This window comes from Tiliqua scincoides, chromosome 4 (assembly GCF_035046505.1).
Source record: "Tiliqua scincoides isolate rTilSci1 chromosome 4, rTilSci1.hap2, whole genome shotgun sequence".
In the NCBI taxonomy this organism is placed as follows: Eukaryota; Metazoa; Chordata; class Lepidosauria; order Squamata; family Scincidae; genus Tiliqua; species Tiliqua scincoides.
The window spans coordinates 46,019,402-46,042,580 of record NC_089824.1 but is presented as its reverse complement, the minus strand read 5'-3'; the positions used below and the strand labels follow the sequence as shown (position 1 = coordinate 46,042,580).

General features: G+C 43.8%; 1 protein-coding gene across 2 annotated transcripts in view; it reads right to left on the bottom strand.

Annotated features, from left to right (window-relative positions):
- The window catches only part of TCEA1 (transcription elongation factor A1), a 39,412-nt gene extending 17,572 nt beyond the window's left edge, over window positions 1-21,840 (bottom strand). The window contains exons 1-4 of one of the 2 annotated variants that reach the window (XM_066623192.1): window positions 21,564-21,623; window positions 11,260-11,338; window positions 6,851-6,913; window positions 5,040-5,145 (exon numbers count right to left, since the gene is read on the bottom strand). In XM_066623192.1, the coding sequence (XP_066479289.1) occupies window positions 5,040-5,145; window positions 6,851-6,913; window positions 11,260-11,338; window positions 21,564-21,568 (253 nt within the window). In that variant the 5' untranslated portion in view covers window positions 21,569-21,623. Of the gene's footprint in view, window positions 1-5,039; window positions 5,146-6,850; window positions 6,914-11,259; window positions 11,339-21,563 lie in introns of both variants that reach the window. The other variant, XM_066623194.1, reaches the window with a different exon arrangement.
- Window positions 21,841-23,179: the final 1,339 nt, after the last annotated feature.

Here is a 23,179-nt window from a genome sequence, read left to right as displayed (position 1 = left end):
TTTGGGCTATTTCATACACTATAAGGCAGAAAATCCAGGTTTCCAAGACAGCATCAATTTGATGAGTAACTGCACCAATCCTCGCTCTCCAGGGTAATACATACAAATTTCTAGATGTAGAATAAAATCATGTGACGAACAGCTGTTAGTTCACACATGATATGACACTAGTCATAAAATAAAGAGCCAGCATGCCTCTAAATATTGCAAATTTCCTTGTTGGTTATGTGTGTACAAACTGTAGAACAACTTATATCAGAAAAAATTTCCAGCTACGTCCTTGATACATTCTATTAATTAAATGTTTCAAAAATTACTTAATAAGGATTCTGCATGTTTCCACACCTGTGTTGCTGCAGAAACAGAAAATTCTCAGTTACCTACATTTAAATAAAATAGTCTTGAGCAAACAATGTACATTTTAGAACTTGCAGTATTCCTGTCAAGATTATATTTAGACATTATTCCAACAGGTACAAACTGCAAGAGGAGAGATTCAGATTGGACATCAGGAAAAAATTCCTGATGGTAAGGGCGGTTCAGTAGTGGAACAGATTGCTGAGGGAGGTACTGGACTCTTCCTCACTGGAGATCTTCAAGCAGAGGCTCGACAAGCACCTGTTGGAGATGCTCTAGGAGGATTTCCTGTTACAGGCAAGGGGTTGGACTAGATGACCTATTAGGACCCTTCCAACTCAATGATTATATTCCAAACCAAAAAAACCAACAACCTTGTATTCCTAATGAGTACATAATGTAAGAAGATATGGTACAAGCATTCCAACAAGAGAGAAAAATTCTGAAACTGAGCACCTATAAATTAACACAGGTAACAAAAATAAACTAACAAAATCAACATATTTTAATATAGGACAGAGCTACGCCCATTATCTTTGATTACATGTTTCACAAACATGACAAATAATATAAATAAAACTGTATTTTTTTTAAAAAAAGACATGAATCCTGAATTTTGCTTAGAAGATACAGAGTGTATTTTTCTCCCAAGTTGATTCAGTTATAAAAAGATTTTTTTAAAAAATTTGTTTTCACTCAACATAGGAGAAAAATTTATTAAATGGACCACAAATGCCTAAACTTCAAACCAGTGTGGAACTTCAAATCACTGTTAATTTGTGGTGCTGCTAGGCCTGAAGTAATCAGAGGCATAAGAGGGCTGAATCACTAGTACTTTGTCTTAGCAGAACAAGAACATGAAAAAATTAAGGTTCTGTGCATAGACTCAAGTGTAAAACGCCTACATAATCACTAAAGTAGTAACAGTTGTGCAATATAGATGAACACCAGATTTTTTACTTCAATCCCCAAGTAAAAAAAAATTGTTTTGACCCTCAGAGAAAAATCTGAAAGAATGTCAGGCACACTGAAAAAACACACAAAGGAAAAAGGAAACCAAAGCAAGAAGGAGCTAATCAAACAGGTTATCCTGAAGCAACTTCATGGCTCTTGAGATAAGGAAGATGCTTGATATTGAGTCAGGAATGCCAACCAGTTTGTCAAATAGATTATGGAAGTGATAGCTAGGCCCAACATCTAGATCAGGGTAACCCACTGGTGGGTTGTGAGCCCACATGCGATAGGTCATGACCTAGACCTGGGGTCGGCAACCTGCCGCTCTAGAGCGGCATGTGGCTCTTTCAGCTATCTGCTGCGGCTCCTCCCAGTGAAAGTGGCAAAGGGGTTAACAGGAGGCACCTGTGTTGGGAGGGTGGGCTGCTTCCCTCTGCCCCCTGAGCTCACTGCCCTCCTCTCCCTTCACCCCCACCTGCCCCACATTGGTTTCCCTTTTCAATTTTGCCCGATCTGCAGGCTTAAGGTCTGTTTTTCCCTTCCACAACTCTCCAGCAGGCTCAGCCAATCAGCATCCAGCAGGCTCCTGGCTTTTTCTGTTGGAATGGCTCAGGGCCCTTCACTGGCTGACCACCAGCCAATCCTGAGCCACCCTCCTCCTCAGCTATTGCAAGCCCTTGTAGCCCGCCTTTCCTTGAGTAGGTCCCCACTCAGTGTAAGGAGAGGCTTTTCCTCCACAGCAGAGGAGACATCCTGTGTGTCTACTCAGTTTTAAGCCCCATTACAATGGATGAAGCTTACTCCCAGGAAAGGGTGTCTGGGATGGCAGCCTTGGAACTGCTAAAGGCCAAGCGCAAGGACAGGTGAGTGGGAGCCCCTGCAGGTCTGTTCCAGAGTAAGCCCTGATGTAGTCCCTGGGCTACTCCTAGGAAGGTGTGGAGGGCTGTAGCCTCAGCCTCCTCCTGTGCAGATCTACTCATAAGTAAGCCCCACTGTAGTCAGTGAGGCTTCCTCCCAGGAAGGTGTGGAGGGCTGCAGCCTCAGCCCCCTCCTATGCAGGTCTACTCACAAGTAGTCAGTGAGGCTTCCTCCCAGGAAAATGTGGAGAGGACTGCAACCTGAGAGCTCCAACCAACTTGTCTGCTCAGAAGTCCCATTGTAGCCAATGGGGCTTACTCCCAGGATAGTGTGGAGAGGGTTGCAGCCTGAGGGAGGGAGGGAGGGAGGGAGGGCAGGCAGGGCAGAAGCTGGCCTGTGGCTGCCCCCCCCCTTCTTCTCTTCCCCACCTCTGGAGTCTGTGTCCTTTTTTCCTTCCAGCAGGGTGCCTCTGGAAGGTGGGGGGAGTTCTTTAGTATCCATGAAAGATAAGCAGATGTCATAACCACCATATATATTGGAATCCTGGAAGATCTGGTGAGGAGGTAGATGTGGTGTCAGCAGTGGCCCCTTTAAGAGTAAGGCTGCACATCCAGCAGTGTGCTGCACAGCTGCAGCCACTTGAAGGCAATAGGGCCCTCAGGGATATAAGGGGCACCTGAGGAAGGGGTGTGGGTTGTAGAAGGAGTGCAGGTTGGAGGTAGGAGAGGAGACTGACTGGGCTTATTGACTTTGACTTGGATACTCTGACTGATTTGACTGACTTACTTTGGAATCTGATCTTGGAATGAGACTTGGCTTATTGACTTTGGACTCTGCCCTGGATACTCTAACTGACTTTGTGACTAACTGCTGGAGACACTGGAGTTTGAAGTGTGGCTGCTGTGCCCAAGACCTGCTGAGGACCAAGGGGCTGCTGTAGTGGTGGGAGGCTGCTGGCAGGAGAGGGGACCTCTGCAGGTTGAACAGGTGAGTTACCCTGGAGGTGGGGTCCAGCAGGACTACAGGGCAGAACTAGGGTCATTTGTTGGGGGAAAGAAGGGGAGCTAATTTGCTTAAAGTGGGCATAATTCTCCAGGCAGAGAATGGCCTTGGAATCAGGCAAAACACCATAGAGAACCAGGCGTCTGAAAACACAGGACAAGAATGTATGACAAAACTAACTAAAAGCTACAAGAGGGGGCTACATCATAAAAATGGGACCTATAAGAGCATAAAGGTAAAAAAAAAACTTACATATGCAGTATTATCTTCATTTTAGATGTCAAAAGGGTTTTGTGGCTCCTGAGGTTTTTTTCCTTCCGGAAAATGGGTCCAAATGGCTCTTTGAGTGTTTAAGGTTGCTGACCCCTGACCTAGACCCTCCCACCTGCCCTGGTTCTGGTTGGAGTTGAAATCAGAGCCATTCTGAACCTGAATCACTTACTGGGAAGGTGGGGTGGCCTCTTCTGCATTGTGCCAGGCCAGTAACCCACTCTACTTGCCTCTGTGGGCCTCAGAATGGCCTGCAAAAGCCTTGGAACGCCACTTCTGGTTTGCTTCCAAAAATGAGCAGTGGCTTTCTGAGACTTCTGCAGGCCATTCTGAGGTCGGCAGAGGCCAGTAGAGTTGGTTGCCAGCACAAAGTAACCCAGAAGAAGCCTCTCCACCCTCCTGGAAAGTTATTCCTGCATCATGACCCACCACAAAGGACAAGGTAAACTGTGGCACCAAGAAGATTGACAACCACTGATCTAGATCTTCACAGGGGTTTCTATCAGTTGTGACTTCTGTCACAGTAGCACCGTATTCTGGTAAGCATATGGGGCAAATATGATAAAAAAAAACAGAATGACTTGAACTAACTGGCCAATCTCTTGGTCACAGGTGTCTAGACTATAAAAGTGTGATGCTCTCGTGGTTCCCAATACAGAACCCTTACATCCCCAGTGTTAGCCCATGCTGTCATTCTTTTGCGGCCGCCAGTCCCTTGCTTGCCAAGGCTCTCACTCTCTACAAGAGAGATTACAATCACTCTCTTCCAGTAACCTGGCTCCCTAGCAGAACTTCAGGCAAGACTGAAATAGAGACAACACAGCTTCTCAGACAAAAGTGGGTCTGCACACCCTCCCTGAGTTATGAACATCTAATTTATAGATGTTGGAGTTGCATTAGCATTTTTGCACAGGTGTACTATGTCCTTTGCTGGTTCTTCTGCACAGGTGCAATCAAGCTGGACCAACAAGAATTGGTTGTTCTGATCTACATCGAATTCAAGTTACAAATGGACCTCTGGAACGTAACCTCTTCGTAAGTAGGGGTTTAAGCATACTGGTAGCAATCTTTCTCAAATATTGGTAGCACTCTCTCAAATTTCATCAATGAGATTCAGTAGTGATACAGCTCAGTGATTTATTTCAGCACTTCAGCTCTCAACTACCCACACTGAAAAGCTAAGAGCTTGCCCTATATACATTTTGGGGCAGCTTAGCTCCACTTCTTTCCAGTGGGCCATGTGAGAGGGAATTTCAAATCCCAACTGGCCTTCCCGCACTTTTTTTGGTTATAACTTAAATGGCTTTGGAGGGAAATCCGAAGTTTGCATTCTAACTGATTTCACACAAACAAGAAAGGGAACAGTTTTTAACCTCTACTCATGACAAGATGACCTGAAAATTTACCCAAGATCTCTCCTGAAAAGATTTTGCTTGATGCTTTTTTAAGTACGTGAAATTTATAATGTTATATTATAATCATGAAGGGAAAACACCAGTGTCCATGGTTTTACATCAGTGACGGATAATTGCCTATGATACACACCATTTGAAAGACAACGGGAGAAGGAAAAAATTAAATGCTTAATGCAGCTATACCTAATAATTTCTTCCACGATTTAATCAGAGATTTTGCTAAAGATGTAACTTCTTCATCTGTGCTTTGCTTGCGTATCGCATTCACTGACATTCCAATTCTCGTAGACTGTAAATAGAGGCATCAAAACTTATGAAAACAGATGTTTACATTTTTTTTCAAAGACAAGAATTCTAAATACTACAGTGTGTGCGGACTCTAGCCACATGAAGCCAGAGGTCATCCATTAAGCTACAAGTAATATTTAGTGTACGCTGCTTAGTCACAGAAATAAGGATTTTAAAAGTCTAATTTAAGCACCACCACATGCAATAGTTAACTTTTCTGTTTGCAGTGTTGAGATCCAACAGAGTCTAGTTTACTTTTATGCCTGCAGATTTTCTCCCTAGTTCTCTTTAAGTAAAAATCTCTAAAGATACTGTACTACCTTGTTGATTAGCCAAAGTGTCTTTAAGAATAGCAAAACTGTATGCTTTAAGGCACGTTTGCTTGCCCTAGCACCAGTGCTAGCCTGGTGCTAGGCTAGCTCCAGGCAAGCACTGGTGCTCCGCTGCTTGGCGGTAGTGCAGACTGCCAGCAAGTGGAAAGGTAGGTGGGGACATCAGGGAGGAGGCATTCTGGGGTGGGCGGAGGCAGGTGGATGGCAGTGAGGAGATGTGTCAGTGGGAGGAAGCAGAGTGGGAGGGAGGGAGGCAGGACTGGTGGAGCTTAGCTTCACTGGATCCTGAGTCTCCACTTTGGGCAACCAGCCCGACAGAGGTCAAAATTCTACACCAACCCTCGGGATGATGTAGAATTGAGTAGCCCCATTGTAGGGCTACTCGGCTTACCTGGGGGTAGGGGACAAAAGTCCCCTTCTCCTGAAAAGCCACCAATGCTGCCTGTGGAGTTCATTGGATGCAGTGGTAGCCATTTTTGGCACCGCTGCAGCCCTGGGAGCGCAGGATTGGGATGCCCATCTCTTTGACACCAAGGGAAAAATTTGTTCCAAGAAAATCTTGCCTACTGTAGGATGGATACCGAAAATATCCAATCAAAGCAGTCAAGGCTTTTGTTTTTATACAGTACTGATATAGATCATCGCCACATTACAACTTTCATGATACACTTTCCAATACATTACAACTCCTGCATCCTTGCTTCCAGATTTATAACCACGATTGTCTGACTGAGTAACATATGGTTGCAGACAGGGTGTACCAACTGCCTAGAAAGGAAGACCAGAAGAATAATCATTGCTGCTTGCACCTGCTACTACCTCTTTTGATAAGATTAGACTGTGTATGCCCTTGTTCCTCACAGTAACCGTGGATCAACTACCATGTGAAGAGATGGAGAACAACAATAGGCAGCAAAAAAGTTTGATTTCTTTTTTTTTAATTACTGTATTGTACAGTTTGATATGAGCCACCATAGGAGTCTCTTTGGAAGTTGAAAATTGGATGGGTACATTTTCACACTCCCCCCCAGTGTGGATACTGGAAACTCTGGATAAGGGGGAAGCTCATCTCCAAGGCCCCCTCATCCCATAACCTTTGGTTATGTTCATGACAGTTGTGTGAAATGGCTCTTGCTTTAACCAAGCAAGCAGGCACACAGCCTCTTGCAATTACTCTATGCTTCTTGCTTTAACAGACAAGCAAGAAGGTAGGCAAGAAGGGACAGTGAACATTAACAAAAAGCAGGAACAGGAAGTTAACTATCGTTGGGGACAGAGGGGGGCAGGGGACTGCAGTGAACCACGGATAAGCAGATACCAAGACCCACCTGTGTAAAGAGTATTGCAGCAGTGAAAAGAAAAAGAAAGATATACCTGTAGCAACTCCAGAGTCATGGGCATATTCTTAAGCTCCTTGAGTAAATCAAGAGCCCCAGCCTGTAAAACACATTGTCAAAATTCAATATGTAGACTGCCATGAACTTAAAAGAACAGTTAATATGAGATACACAAAAGTTCATTCAACTTCACTTCTACAATGTTAGGGAACTCAGTATACACTTAAATAATAAAATCCAGTAGTGGTATGTCAGTGGCAAGTGAGGCTTTTCCTAAAACAACTTCAACTTGCCCAATCAACTCTGAGTAGAAGAGACAGTTTATTTTTGTCCTGTAAGAATGCTATTCATTTTAGTCCTTGGTCTTCTGAGTAATAGCAGCAGTTTCACCCATCATCCTGTACAGAATTAAAATCAACCCAGACAGAAGGATCTGAGTTATTATCAATCCCCCAAGTAAAATTTTAAGTCTATCTACTTTTCACAGCCCTTCTCCCCCAAATCTGAACATATTATCAATTATTCCATTAAATGCTCACTGGCTTTTAGTGATCTAGTACAGTGTTTCTCAGCCTTCAACCACTGACATATCACTTCATATGATCCACATATTGGAAGTACCACCAGAAGTAACTGGTGAGTATGCCATTACAAGTTGCTTCCGAGTTGGGAGGCCAGATGCGATGTGACAAACAAAGAGACTCAAGGGGTATTTTTGGGCATGGGGAGGATTGACTGGGCCTGGGAGTGGGTTAGGACCAGCCTCAGCCACTTAGGCTGGATACTAACCCCTGTTCCTGGCCGGCTCAGCCTTGCACAGGCTGCTCAGATTTGTGCCAGAGAATTTGCTGGTGCAGATCCAAGTAGCTCCATATGGTGGCTAGCATACGACATGGGGTAAGGGGATAAATATCCCCTTATTCCAAGTTGTGCCACAGGCACCTCCTAACGCTGGATACGGTGTAGGCCTGCCTGCTCCAGCGCAGGTTAAGATTGGGCTGTTAATCTAACAAAGCAAGAATTGTCTCCAGGTTTAGCTATTATATACACGACTTTTCATTTTATTATCCAGTCAGATTTTTAATACTTAATAACCAGTCACACACAACACTACCAGAATTTATTTTAAGCAACATTTCTGAAAGTTAGCAGACCATTTTCTGAAAGCAGACCATTTTCAAGATAACCAAAGCTAAAGTGAGAAAGTTCTATCAGAAGCAAAATCTGAAAATAAATAGCACCAAATAATACAGTCAATTACTCTTCAAAGAAGATTTTTTTTTTTTTGTTGGAATATTTAAGTCTACAAAACTCAGTTGAAGCACAGGCTTGTTGCTACTTGCCATGATAATGTTTATGTATAAAAATGAGAACTTACTTGGTATAAAATAACCCAAGTAATTACGGAAAGGAAGGGAATATTATCTTCCACTGAGTGACTGCAGAGTCTGAGTGACTGAGTGATGCAAGCAGCAGAAAGGACTCAACATGTCTTAGTCATAAGCTTGAAAAAATGTAGTTTATTAGCTTGCAACCAGAAATACCTGACAAGTACCTTGATTGTTCACTAATTTTTAAAGATATACCCATCAATATACTGCTATAACACTGTTCAAACAGTCAGTACTGACAGACTTGTTATACTGATTATGATACCCTGAAACCTACCTAAAAAGTAAGGTACATATGAGTAAAAGAGTTCTGCCCTCGTGTCTTTCACTGATGTGCATACAATCAGTTATGACAAACTCATCAATGAATTATGCAATGCAGTACAATTCTAACAGAAAGGAAAATGTCTTCTTACAAATATAGAAACTAGATTAAAAATTATAGAATCATGCAGAAAGCATATAATAGAAGAAATCCAGTGTCATCAGGATTATCTATAATTTTTATAGATATTTTCATAATTTTTTATAAAAAAATTTATTTTTATTAAAATCAGTCTTGCAGATCCACAAAACTGACTTACTGTAAAAACAAAAGATATGGTAATAATATTCTAACACAACACTGTAAACACTTAAAAATTAATAGATAAATTACAAACTCATCACTGCAGTCTAGCAGCTAAACTTTTTCAAACACTTTGGTAAAATGATAAGTTAGGGACCTGTGGCAAATGTGAGCAGCAAAAGAATGCAGTAAATCGCTCTAGGGCAGTGGTTCTCAAACTTTTAGCACTGGAACCCACTTTTTAGAAAAAGACTCTGTTGAGACCCACTGGAAGTATTATCATAACCAGAAATGACATTATTAAGCAGGAAAATTTTTAACAAGCCTAGGCTGTAATCCTACCCACACTTACCCAGGAGTAAGTCCTATTACTATCATTGTTAAAAGCATATACATAGTAGCCTGTTAAAAGTACAGATTTGTCACATTTTCCCAAATGCAATCACATACCCATGGTAGCATCAAGTCTAATATATTACAAATATATATTAAATATATTGAAATGAATGGGAACCCACCTGAAATTGGCTCATGACCCACCTAGTGGGTCCTGACCCACAGTTTGAGAAACACTGCTCTAGGGAGAGAATTCCAGAACACAGATATAACTAGCAAGGACAACTACAACTACAACTTGTGGTCACCAATCTAGCCTCCAATAGCTGTGGCACTCTTGAGAAAGTACTTAGTAGATGACCTAAGCACAGTTGTGTAGGCTTGCACAGTTGTCAACAAATTGATCTCTGAGTTGAATAGAAATAAATCCTATTAAGACCACAATCCTACACCCACTGACTTAAGAGCAAGTTCCAGTGAACTTGCATAGGACTGGGATGTAAAGTCACATTTCTAAATGTGTGTAGCTTGTATCTCTCCTACAGAAACCAAGAGAATGTGAAAGTTCACACTTTATTTTGGACTAAGACATATTAAAGCTAATAGGACTTCTGTGAAACTTCAAACAAAACAAAAGTTGCCATTATAAATACACAAGTCCCACTCAACTCAGTGACTAAGTGAACATGATTAAGGGCCCAGTCTTATCCAACTTTCCAGCACGGATGCAGCTATAACAATGGGGCATGCACTGCATCCTGCAGTGGGGGCAGGGTAGTCACAAGTACCACCCAAAGGTAAGGGAATATTTGTTCCCTTTCCTTGGGGCTGCATTGTGGCTGCATCCACACTGCAAAGTTGGATAGAACTGAGTCCTAAGATAGGCTTGCCATGTTGGCATCCTTCGGTCTCAGAAGACTATGGTATCGCATTCTGAATGGTGGTTCTGGAACAGTGTCCTCTCCAGTGAGTGAAGCCTGGGTAAAGTAAATATGGAGGATAGACTTGTTTCCCATGCAGCAAATCCCCCCTCTCCACGTCGCTGAAATGGTCCAATGGAAAGGCAGAGGCCAATACAGTTGGTTCCAGCGGCATCGCAGGAGTTGCCAGAGCATGACTGTATACAGCCGCGAACTGCCTCAGGGACTCTGGTTCCGGATTTTGCCTCAAGGTTGTCTCCTGAAGCCTTTTCCATAACTGGATGTAGCCACAAGGCAGTGGAGGTTTGGGATCAGAGTTTTCCTTCTCTCAAATGAGCGGCCTTCCCAGGCTAACGAGTCCCATCTACCCGGTGGCTGTTTAGTTGCCTCTTATGACAAGTACAGCCAAACTGAGGGCCTATTCTTATCCCCAGCCCCCAGGGGTAGATAGGCTTTCAAAAACCAAACATTTAAAAAGATAAACATTTTATGATACGATTGTTGGTCACTTAGTGACAGGGATGCAGACTGGCACCCCCGTCGGCAAGCGAGACTTGACGTTATGCAAAACCTCTGAAGGCAAGAGGATCCGTGCTCCCCTTGCCTCTGAAGGCTTTTCTGAATACCTGTTTTGGGTGAAAACATGTCGCTTCCAGTTTCCCAGGAAACCAGAAGTCATGTGTTCTCAGCCAAAATGGCAAGTCTGAAGCTTGCAGAGGCAGCATATGAGACTCAGAAAAACCTCCAGAGGTGAAGGGAGCATAGCTGCCCTTGGCTTCGGAGGTTGGGGGAGTGAACAGCAACCAGTGGCAACCATCACATATGCGGGCTGTTGCTAAGTGATGCTCACCTGTACTAGCACTCTTCTAATCAATCAACGCAAAAATCCATCACTACAACAAAGACAGTTATATGAAAAGAGCAATATTTGTTACTCAAGTTTTTCTAGGAAGGTCTTAAGAACAGCTAATGGATCAGGAAAGATAAGTAAAGGCAGTCAGAATTATTCTGAAAATGGACTCCACTTAGAAACAACAAAGACTAGGTTCATTATTCAACGTCTTAAGATGGTATGGCTTCATACCAATGCGTGCATTAATCCAATTAATATACATTCATATAATATATTGTATAATGGAAGTGCATGGAAAGATATTTAATTGTACAGTACTCTGCTCTAATTACGGAAACTGACATTTGTATCTAATAAGAGGAAAAAACTACTGCTTACCTTTTCTTCTCTACTCTTACTCAATTGCTCTTGATTTTTGAAAATCCATATGTGCAATATTACCTCTGCCAACTTGAACCTATTCATTACACAATAAGGTAATTTGTTACACTGATTATACTATAGAAAAATACTGATAGTTACTTTTTCAATTTAGACTGTGCCCCCACCTTCTCACAGTAGCCACAAAATAACAAACTACCCTATGAGGAGAACAAAAGCAAACAAGGTGTATCTCCCCATACCTTTATCTGTTGTAATTATTTTTCTACTGTTTAATTTTATGTAAATTGCTCCAGAGTTTCCACAAATGCACAACAGCACTGTGATAGCAAGAACTAGCTGTTTCAATCTATGTCAGTTTCAAGTTACAAACAGATCCTGGAACCTAACTTCTCCATAAGTAGGGGGCTTAGCAAACACCTGACATAATCAGTACTCAAACTGCAGGGTACTCAAACAGAGGGTTCCATTCCCGTAAACTTTTTTGATGAACTCTTTATATTGTTATAGAAGGCTATGGAGGGTGAGATTTGGTTAAAATTGGGGTGGCACATGGATTTCATTAACAGCCCCCTATACTTTCCCCCATAATTCAAGTACCACTTACAACTAGATAGAGAATTCATGTAAACAAGAGCTTTTCTGAATAGAAATGGAAACTGGGTTTGAATCAGTTGAGCTTTCAATGCACACTGTTGCTGATGGAGAAGAGGGTGATTTAGAAGCAAAAGACTCTTGCAGGGAGAGCAACCCATGGGGCTGCAAGGATGCAGAGGGCAAATAGGTGTAGTAAAAAGCATTTAGAAGTAGATGACTAGGAATGACATAAATCAATAACTATAGCACATGTCTGCTCCTAATACAACATTTTGGGCAATTACCAAGTTAAAAGTAACTTATTTTCAATGAAGGTAGATTACAAAAACCAATGACTGCAGTTAACATCCTTCACACTATCACCTTACTGGGTATCATGCTTGCTCCAGAGCAGTTATCTTCAACTTGTGGGTTGCAAACCCAATGGGGTCCCAAAGTATCATATGGGGAGTCGTGGCAGCTTCACTCTCACACAGTGAGTGAAACTGCCACAATCCTCCTCACTTTCCACTATACTACTGTCACTTTACAATGGCTGGAGAAGCCTGTGGAATGCAAGGAATGCTGCTGGCATACTTGCAAGAGCTGAGCAGCCCAGGACACAATTGCTGCAACCCTGAAGGGGCAGGGCTGGCTGCTGCAGCTATCAACTTCATTTTGCGCCTGGCGGCTGCTGGGACAAAATGACCAGAGCAGGTGGCTGCCTCACGCCAATAGAAGCCACTGCTTCCCCAGGAGAAGAGCCAGCAACATGGCTTGTTAAGGATCAGGCTGCCTCCTGCAATCCCAGCCATAGTCTCCTCCTACAACTCCTGATGCCAGATGGTGCAGAGCTGAGAGGGCCAAGAGTGAACAGGTCGGAAGTGACATGCTGGTAAGGCCGGAAGGAGCAGGGTTGGCCACTGTGAGATGGGCTGCCAGTCTCATATTTATTTAGGTATTAATTATTTGGGGTTGTTGCATGAAAGATGTTGAAGACCACTACTACAAAGAGTATAATTCACTGTGTATGAAAATGAATCCAGATCCAGTATTCAAACTGTATGGATACCATGAGTCAGGAAGGAAAGAAGGTAAAGTTATGTCTGACTTATGAATGGGCTTGGTCAGAGCTTTGAAGCAGGCTCAGCTATAAAGATACTGGAAAGAGAATCAATAAAAGCTAATTGGAGACAGCCAAAACTGCTCAGCAACCCCTTCTTGTTGGAAAACAACTCAACATTGGATTACATCAAAATCTGGGGATTCCTGGGTAAAGAAGGGAAGAAGATGAAAAGCATTCAGTATGGCCAAGGCTGATCAGGTACATATTGCAAGGCACAGGGAAACATTAATACTGTATGAGAAAAGTGGGCCCTGAATGAAGGTGACTACCAACAACAGAATAACAGTCACCTTTTACCACTAACAAACAAGAAAAAGAAGGAAGGGATTCTTAAAGTCAAGCTTGATCAAGGCACCCTACAGCTGCCATCTACTCCCTTTAAAAGCAGCCTGTATCTTATAATTTAATTATGATTAATATTGTTGCAAGGTCAAAAGCAAACTCAAAAGCAAACTCAGTAGGCAAGAGTGGTGATCGTCTGCAAGCTTTATTTCATTGCCAGCAACAGGCCGCTCAGGGACTCCTGTCCAAAGCATTGAGAGCAATGAGAGCCATGTGGGAACTCTCAGAGCCCTCAGAGAGAGTGCAATTTTCCAGTGTGAACCTTTCCCTTATATTGGATTCTGGCTCCTTTGTTTGAGGAGTCTTACATTTCATTGGCTGATGTGTGACATCAGAGATGGAGGCCTTTTCAGGATTGGCCACAGATAACTATGTCTTTTCCTCACTTCTTTATTACTGGCCTTTGGTATGTCTTTGCTTATCACTGGCCATTCCTCACTGGCCTGACCCTGACATGTTTCAAACAGCCATCTGCTTATCTATTCAACATTCTTTCTGTCTGGTCTAATTAATCACTGTGGGCTTTCTGCTAACCTCTGTTTGAACCAAGCCCTTTTGGTTTTCCTTCCATTTCATGTGTGATTCTCTGTTTGTGATGTATAGTGGTATATATTTAATACAGAACAAACTAAATTCTTATTGTAAATAAGGATTTTAAGAAACCTTCCTCTTTATTTCAATTACGTAAATCTAGCCCCTCCTGCCGTTTACCTCTGACAGAGGTTTTCAGGAATGTTTTGCTAATTAGGGGCTTTTTCATATTATCTTGTTCCTGTCCAGCTGTTTCTGCTGATGTCTGTATCTTGGAAAACTATTTTAATTAGCAATAGATTTACTGCCTTTGCCAAGGCCTTATTCCTCATTAAAGTGTCTCTTACCTGTATATAACATTTAGTTCTATCACCTCCAAGAGATATGACTTTTCCTAATTGTTACAAATGCATCCTGCTTCCTGACTGCTAAATCTCTTTTGAGTTGTAAATCTGTCTCTGAATTGTATCTCCTTAGTTCCAATTAAAAGTATCAGGCAGGGGAGATACAGAGTTACGAATGCTTCTGCCCTAAGATAAGAGTCTCATCTGAAGAGTAGTCCACATTCCAGTCTCCTTGTTACTCAATTAATTAACTTTGCTACATCTGCCTCTCAAGGTTACTTTGAGACACATCTGAGACTTAAGCAGCCTCAATGGTCTAATTTAATGACTTTTTACTATTTTGTGTATTTATGCTTTGATCAAACTATTTTGACTGCTAAAAATTCACTTCTGAAGATGCATCCCTACATACATGTGTTAGTTACACTCTATAACTATTAACTATTAAACATTAAAAACAAGCAGGCATCATACTCTCTTTGACATGAAACTTTGCTATATTAGCTCCTCCCAGTGTTCAATATATGCATACATGACTGTAATTTTGATTTAAAGGGAACTAATAAGTTTAAAGAATCCAAAAAGCCTTCTTCTCTCTGGTTTAAGGAAGCCTGAAAGTTTTAAAATGCAAAAATCCCCTTTTTCCCATGTGTTTTCTTCTTATCTAGTCCTTGGTATGCATGCTATAATAACTCAGTATTCATTCCTCATACTCTCTTTTTACCTTATCTGATGCTTTGACAGTTCTTAAGAAACATTCCTTAATTTACAACCTATCTACTGGCTGCAGCTTCTGACTGAGACCAAAAATGCTTTAAGCATGCTAAACAAATAAACTCTTTTCCTTATTTCCTAAACATAGAAACTAATAACTAATTTAGCTATAAACATCCATAAACATTTGGTTCATTAACATAAGTAAACATTTGAACATTTTCCCTATTAAACTTCCTAATTATTTAACTTTTAATTTGTTTGTGTTTGGCTTATGGCTTTCACTAGCCTGTATCAGTCTGACTAAAAATAAAGACCAAAGGAACATTCTTATGGCAGCAGTCTTCTGTGTTGCTTAATTGCAATTGCTTTGGCACACTGGACATGCAAGAGTTATATTTTTGTCCACAGGCAAGTTCTTATAATTACACTAACTCACCAAGTTACAGGCTGAGTTTTTGCACAAGCACAGTACACCCTTTGTTGGTGTTTTCACACAGATGCAATAGCACCGGGCTGGCAACAACTGACTGTTTTGAGTTAAGTACTTTGAACAGATCCCTGGAACTAAACCTGAACTTAAGCAGAAGACTTAGAATATTATAAAAAATCAAGTCAAATAAAGTTATTTCTTTAAATCTGTATTTAAGTAACCAGCAGAAAGGTTTCCATATTGCTTGCAGCTACCAACTCATTTTAATAAGTTAGCATTCAATGCACACCAGCTTTTAAAGAGTTAGAGATACGGGCACAGGAAACTACAGGACAGTCAGCCTAACATCTGTTCCAGGTAAGATGGTGGAAAGTCTAATTAAGGATAAAATCTTAAAACATAAACAATATCTCAGCTCTACCAACATTCCAACCTATGGCTTATAGGACTATGTAAGGACATTTTGAAGCCATTTTTAGAAGTTTATGCATAGACTGATTATTAATATCTATTTTATAGATGGCTTTGCTTATTTGCATGCTTACTGAATGTATTACACATATTTTACCCCACCACACACTTTTTTCATTTTCTCTGCATTTTTCATTATTATATTGCTATTCAACATTATTCACTAATAAAGAAGGGGGGGAACCATATAGAAGAAAAAAACTTCGTTGATGGAGGATCAGTATGGCTTCTGCAAGGGTAAATCTTGCCTCATGAATCTTTTAGAATTCTTTGAAAAGGTCCACAGGCATATGGATGTGGGCAAATCCACCAATATTATACATCTGGACTTTCAGAAGACATTTGACACTGTCTCTCACCAAAGGCTCCTGGAAAAATTAAACAGTCAGGGAATAAGAGGACAGATCCGCTTATTGATTAGGAACCGGTTGAAGACTAGGAAACAGAGAGTGTGTGTCAGTGGGCAATTTTCATAATGGAGAGAGGTGAAAAGTTGTGTGCCCTCAAGGATCAGTCTTGGGACCAGTGCTCTTCAACTTGTTTATAAATGATTTGGAATTGGAGGATCACCAGGGAGGTGGCAAAGTTTACAGATGACACTAAACTTTTCCAGTTTGTGAAGTCCAGAAGGGATTATGAAGAGCTATAAAAGGATCTCTCTAAACTGGGGGAATGGGCAGCTAAATGACAGATGCACTTCAATGTAAGTAAATAAAGTTATGCACACTGGGACAAGAAAGAAAATTTCACATATACAGTATGCAGATGGATTCTGACCTGTCTGTGATGGATCAGGAGGGAGATCTGAGGTGGGTTGGACAGCTCAATGAAAGTGTTGACCTAGTACACAGTGTCTGTGAAAAAGGTCAGTTCCATGCTCAATCCTCTATTCTTAGATTAACAATAAAGCTACCAATATTATGACATTGTACAAATCAATGGTAAGGCTACAATATTGCATCCAATTCTGTTCGCCACAACTCAAAAAGGATATAGTGGAACTGAAAAAGGTGCAGAAGAGAGAGACATAAGAACATAAGAAGAGCCCCACTGGATCAGGCCATAGGCCCATCTAGTCCAGCTTCCTGTATCTCACAGCGGCCCACCAAATGCCTCAGGGAGCACACCAGATAACAAGAGACCTCATTCTGGTGCCCTCCCTTGCCTCTGGCATTCTGACATAGCCCATTTCTAAAATCAGGAGGTTGCACATACACATCATGATTTGTAACTCGTAATGGATTTTTCCTCCAGAAACTTGTCCAATCCCCTTTTAAAGGCATCCAGGCCAGATGCCATCACCACATCCTGCGGCAAGGAGTTCCACAGACCAACCACATGCTGAGTAAAGAAATATTTCCTTTTGTCTGTTCTAACTCTCCCAACACTCAATTTTACTGGATGTCCCCTGGTTCTGGTGTTATGTGAGAGTGTAAAGAGCATCTCTCTATCCACTCTGTCTATCCCCTGCATAATTTTGTATGTCTCAGTCATGTCCCCCCTCAGGCGTCTCTTTTCTAGGCTGAAGAGGCCCAAACACCGTAGCCTTTCCTCATAAGGAAGGTGCCCCAGCCCAGTAATCATCTTAGTCGCTCTCTTTTGCACCTTTTCCATATCCACTATGTCTTTTTTTGAGACCAAAATGATTAGTGGCTTGGGAACCTCCCTTACAGGGAAAGGCTATAGTGTTTGTGGCTCTTCTTTCTTTAGAAAGAAGGTGCCTGATGGGGGACATAATTGGGGGACAATCCCATCCGGCTTCCCAGCACTACTGATGCAGCCACTACAAGCCTTGAGGTAAGGGAGAGGGCATTTTTCACAATTTTACCCCAAAGAGGCCTCCATGACAACCCCTCACCACAGGATGCACCCCATTTGGCATGGCTACATCAACACTGATAGGATGAGGCCCTGAGATATAGAGGGAATACGAGGGTGGATAGAGTAGTGGTTCTCACACTTTTAGCACCGGGACCGAAGTTTTAGAATGTGAATCTGTTGGGACCCATCAGAAGTGATATCATGACTGGAAGTGACATCATCAAGCAAGAAAATTTTAGGCTGTAATCCTATCCACACTTACCCAGGAGTAAGTCATATTGACTACCATTGTTAAAAACATATCTATAGGTGCCTGTTACAAGTACAGATCTGAAACATTTCCCCAAATGCAGTCATATACCATGGTAGCATCAATTCTAACATATTAAAAATAAAATATTGAAATGAATGGGGACCCACCTGAAATTGGATTGCTTCCCACCTAGCGGGTCCCGACCCATAGTTTGATAAACACTGGGATAGAGGGAATCACCAGAATCTGGGGACATCCACTAGAATTGACTGGCAAGAATGTTAGGACAAACAAAAGGAAATGATTCCCTAGTACATAATTAATCTGTGGAACTCCTTGCCACAGGATATTGTGGTGGCACCTGGCCTAGATACCTTTGAAAGAGAATTGGACAGATTTATGGAAGAAAAGTCCATCATAGGTTACAAGCCACGGCAACTAGTGGTTCTGGAGCTGAACTTAGACCTGGAAGATCTAGGTTCAAAATGCTGCACAGTTATGAAGTTTCCTGGGTGAACTTGGGCCAGTCATTATCTCTCAGGCTAACCTACTTCACAGGTTGTGAGGATACAAGGAGGGAAGGAACCACCCTGAGCCCTTTGGGGGAAGGGCAGTATAAAAATTTGAAAAATAAATAAATACAATAAACTATATGTAACCTTCAGGTTTTACAGATATCCTATCTCTGAATGCCAGATGCAATTGAGTGGCAACAAGATGCAGGTACATCTTGTGTTTAATGCTCCTGTGGCATCTGGTGGGTCACTGAAATAAAGAAAGCTGGACTAGATGGACCTTTGGTCTGATCCAGCAGGGCTCTTCTTATGCCTTTTATGTTAAGATGGCTCTTTTCACACACACACACACACACACACACACTCTCTCTCTCTCTCTCTCTCTCTCTCTCTCACACACACACACACACGGTCGTGCAGTCAGTTTTTTTGAAGAATGTAAGAAGTCAAATTTTACTGTATCATTCATTTTTTGTGTCACGTATGCATTTTAATTCATGTATACTTGCATTACACAGCAATTCTAAAACTAATCAGACTAGGATCATCGCTTGAAGAAATCTGGTCTGCAAATCTCTCAAACACATTATGCCCCCCCCCCCCAAATCTTGAACAAGACATCAAATCTTCTATGTACACTATAATACAAGTACAGATATGCACCCCTTAATGATCTTCAGGCCAGTGACAAGTCGCATATGGCTGCACATGTAACGGCTAATGCTGGTCAGGAGGTCACACACCCCAAGCCTCAGAAGCTGAGGGGAACTCTGCTCCCCTCGCCTCCAGAGGCTCAGAATGCTCCACTTGCACGAGAGACATGATTTCCGGTTTCCCAGAGGAAACTGAAAGTCCAGTCTCTCACACAATGCTTGTCTGTATTCTAAGCTCGACAGAAGCAGCACGCAGACATGCGCTGCCTGTGGGAGGCTCAGAAAAGCCTCTGGAGGTGACGGGAGCAGTTACCCATCACTTTCAGAGGCTTTGCAAAGTGTCGAGCCTGCTTGACAGACAGGGATTCCAGTCTGTATTCCTGTCATTAAGTGGCACACGAGTGTATACAGTGTGTTAAATTGAAACACACAATAAACTGGATTTATTACTCTTAAAACATCATCTTTCACACATTCTCTTGAAAATGTAGATATCTTCCAGGGAGGGCTGTTTTGCACCTGTCATTTCAAGGTTCATTTGTTACAGGTTCTCAACAATGATTAAAAATAGATTCAATTTTTTAGATTCAGGTCAATCTTGCACTAGTCATTCACTGATGTTTCCCACTGTCTACTTAGCAAGAGGTTCACACTCAATGGCAACACAGTATAATAAACAGCTAGCAATCTAACGCCAGTGTGGTACCTGACAAGATTCTCAGAAACTATATACAAACTCACAAGAGTCTTATAGGCCACTCCCACACAAAACTACTCAGAAGTAAGACTCACTGAGCTCAGTGGCACTTACTCCCAAGTAAGTATGTGAACAGAACAGAACTGATGACCTAAGTTACCTGAAATAGCCAAGTTCGGAACTGTAGCATTACGTGACTATTTCCCAATGGCAAAATAGGAATGCACATACATTCACCTTTGATATCCATACATATCACCTTTGTGGTTTCATCAGCTTTAATGCTTCTGCCTTTCTGGATTTTATCCTAAGAAAACAAGCGTTTCCTAAAGCCCACTTGAACTAAAACTAAAATAACCCACAGCAGTGTTTCCCAACATTTGTTCTCCGCTGTACTTCACATGGTCCACCTATTTGAAGTAACATCAGACAAAACTGGGGATGACATAATTGCCAGTTACTTCTGGGTTGGGAGGCCAGATGTGATATGACAAACACCAGTAAGAAGCTGAGAGTAGATGGGAGGGCTTTTGCAAGCATGGAAAAGCATGCTTTGAAGCTTTGTCTGCCGAGCCTCCTACCGCTGTTTGTGTCACGTTCTTGCTGCCGGGTGGCAGGTGTCCAAGCATCCCACAGACACCACCTGAAGTACCACTGGCACCAGAAACACTGATTTACAGAAACCCTGGAAATTGGGATGGCAAATAGGTAAGCTGAGGGAGAGAGAAGTGTTTCCTAAAAACAAGTACAACACCGTAATTTTCCTGACAGGAAAGCTTACCCCCCCCCCCAAAAAAAAACCCTTGGGAAAAGAAAGGGTGACAGTCACCTTTGGAGGCTAAAGCATCACACTCTTGAGTCTGAAGTTAGCCTACTCTGGTTATCAGCCTTTTTACAAATGGGCCCAGGAAAAGGGAGAGGAAACCCCACAGGGGCCTGATGTGATTCCTCGTATCTTGACTATGCCACGGTCAAGTGGGACCCAGAGGTGTGTGGTCGGTGGGGAGGCAAGTGAGGCAGAGCCTCCCCACCGGAGTCCTTCCAAAAGTGGCGCCGCCATGTGAGGCGCCCAAGCACCCACAACCCGTGCGCAGAGCAGGGAACACAGAGGAGCAGGCAGGCAGAGCACCTTGGCTGTGTGTGCCTGGGTGCCTCATATGGTGGTGGCGCTTTTTAAAGGACTCAGGTGGGGAGGCTCTGCCTCACCTGCCTCCCACTTGGGACGTGCGGCAGGCAGGGAGGCAGAGCCTCACCTCTCTCTGTGTGGGCTGTGGGTGCTTCACAGGGTGGCTTTATGGAGAACTTAGATGGGGAGGCTCTGCCTCACCTGCCTCCCAACCCAGGAGGACTGAGGGCTGAGCAGTGGGTGGAGAAGCAGGTAAGGCAGAGCCTCCCCTCTGGAATCCTTTGAGAAGCACCTACGCAGTGTGAGGCACCGAAGACTCCACAACCCACACGCTCTGCGTGGGCACCTCACACAGCGGCGGTGCTTCTCAAAGGACTCCAGTGCCTCCCCACCCACTGCACGACCCTGGTGGGGCCCCACTCAGGACGGGGCTGCTGGCTGGGGAGCCAACAGTCTCGCGCCCTGCGACTTAAGGTCTCCCCGGGCGACTCGAGGCACCTCCCCCACCCCCAGCGGGTGACAGTTGGGAGCCCCCCCCGCGCGCCAACAGACCCTGCGCCCCTCAGGGGAAAAGGGCGGGCGCCCAGCTGCGCGCGCGGCGACGCTGATTGGCCGGCCGGCGGTTCAAGCCGGGCGCGCGAGGGGCTCGGCGTTCGAAGGTACCTCGCTCACTCCGCGCCCCCGCGAACTGGGACTCACCGCATTCTTCTTCTGTACCATCTTCTCCATCTTCTTTGCGATGCGAATGATCTCGTCCTCGGTGCTCATGGCGGCGGCGGCGGCTGCCCGGGGCCCTGGCGGTGGGGGGAGGGCCGAGTGCAGCTCCACAGCCGCGAGCTGACCAAGGACGCCGGAAGCCCACCGCGGAGCGCACGCAAAGCTGGAGTCGTCAACGCGACCGGCCGGCGGCCCAGCGCGTCCACCGGCCTGACTCACCTACGACAGCTCGGCAGCCGTGGCGCCAGGCCGCCTTCATCAAGCCCCGGCAGAAGGAGCCAGGCGCGCTGCGGAGAGCCGAGAACATCGATTCAGGGGGGAGGTGGGGCTGGGCCTGCCCAGCACAGACAAAATGGCGCCGCGTTGCAAGGCGCGCGCAGAGCCTATCCCTGGCCAGCGCTCCAGCCCTGCCAGTGGGGCAGGCGCTGCACCTGTGGTGGGGGGAGGGCAGCCAGGAGGCCTTGCCTGGGGCTGGACAGTGGAGAGGCGAGCACAGACCCCTCGAGGCTGCAGTTGCAGGCAGGAGTCCAGGTCTACCTACCCAGCAACCATGGAGGCCGGGAAGTCTGGGCTCCGCCTTCAGGCCACAGGGGTCAGTGTTCGAGGTGCCCACCTGGTGGACCTGGGCTGGGGGGGGGAAGGTGGGGCTCAAGCCCCACCAGCATGTGTATGGCACCTGTAGAACTGACCGTGGGCCCGCCAAACGCCCCAGGTGCCAGTTGTGCACATCCTCATTGGAGACTGCCCTCTTGTCTAGTTCGGTTTAAGCAACTGACAGCCCAATCCTAGCCACACTTTCCTGGGAATAAGCCCCATTGACTCTAATGGGACTTACATCTGAGTAGACATGCTTGGACTGGGCTGTCAAGCTGCAATCCTAACCACACTTTCCTGCAAGTAAGCCCTATTGAACAAAATAGGACTTACTTTGGAGTAGACCTGGTTAGGACTGTGCCCTTAGCAAGTAGCAGTTCATGGTGTGCCAATGTATTGCTAGCCAACTTTTTGGTCTAGTTGTGGCATGACGCAGCATGGCCCAAACTGAGTTGAACCAGACAAAATGTGCATACTTCAATTGGAGTATACAAAGCCAATTGGAATTTGTCCTTTTGATCCCCTCCAGGTGCATGGCGTTGTGCGGTGGTGCTCTCAAGTCTCTTGTTTCACAGGTTTTAGAAATTCCTTGTTTCAAGGCCCTTGTTTCACAGGTTTTAGAAATTCAACAGGAGCACTTCACTGGCAGCATAAAGATGTACAGTACTGCTGGTAAAGAGGCTGTTAACACACCTATCTAAAACATGACAACCATACACATAGCCTGTATTTGGGACTACCACTTCATGGAATCATAAATCACTACTTTACAGAATCCAATCACTACTGGAAACAAAAAGTTGCTTAACAAATAGTGGCACCCTTCTAAGACAGTTGTCAAATACATGGGAGACTTAAGATCTTCATAGGGGTAGCCTCATGAGAACTGGGAGAGAACCAACATTGTTTAGTATTGGACTGGAAAGGCCCAGGTTAAGATCCCTGCTTTAGACATCAAGTTCAGCATGATCTTGGGTCAAGTATGCACTTGCAGGCTTATCTAC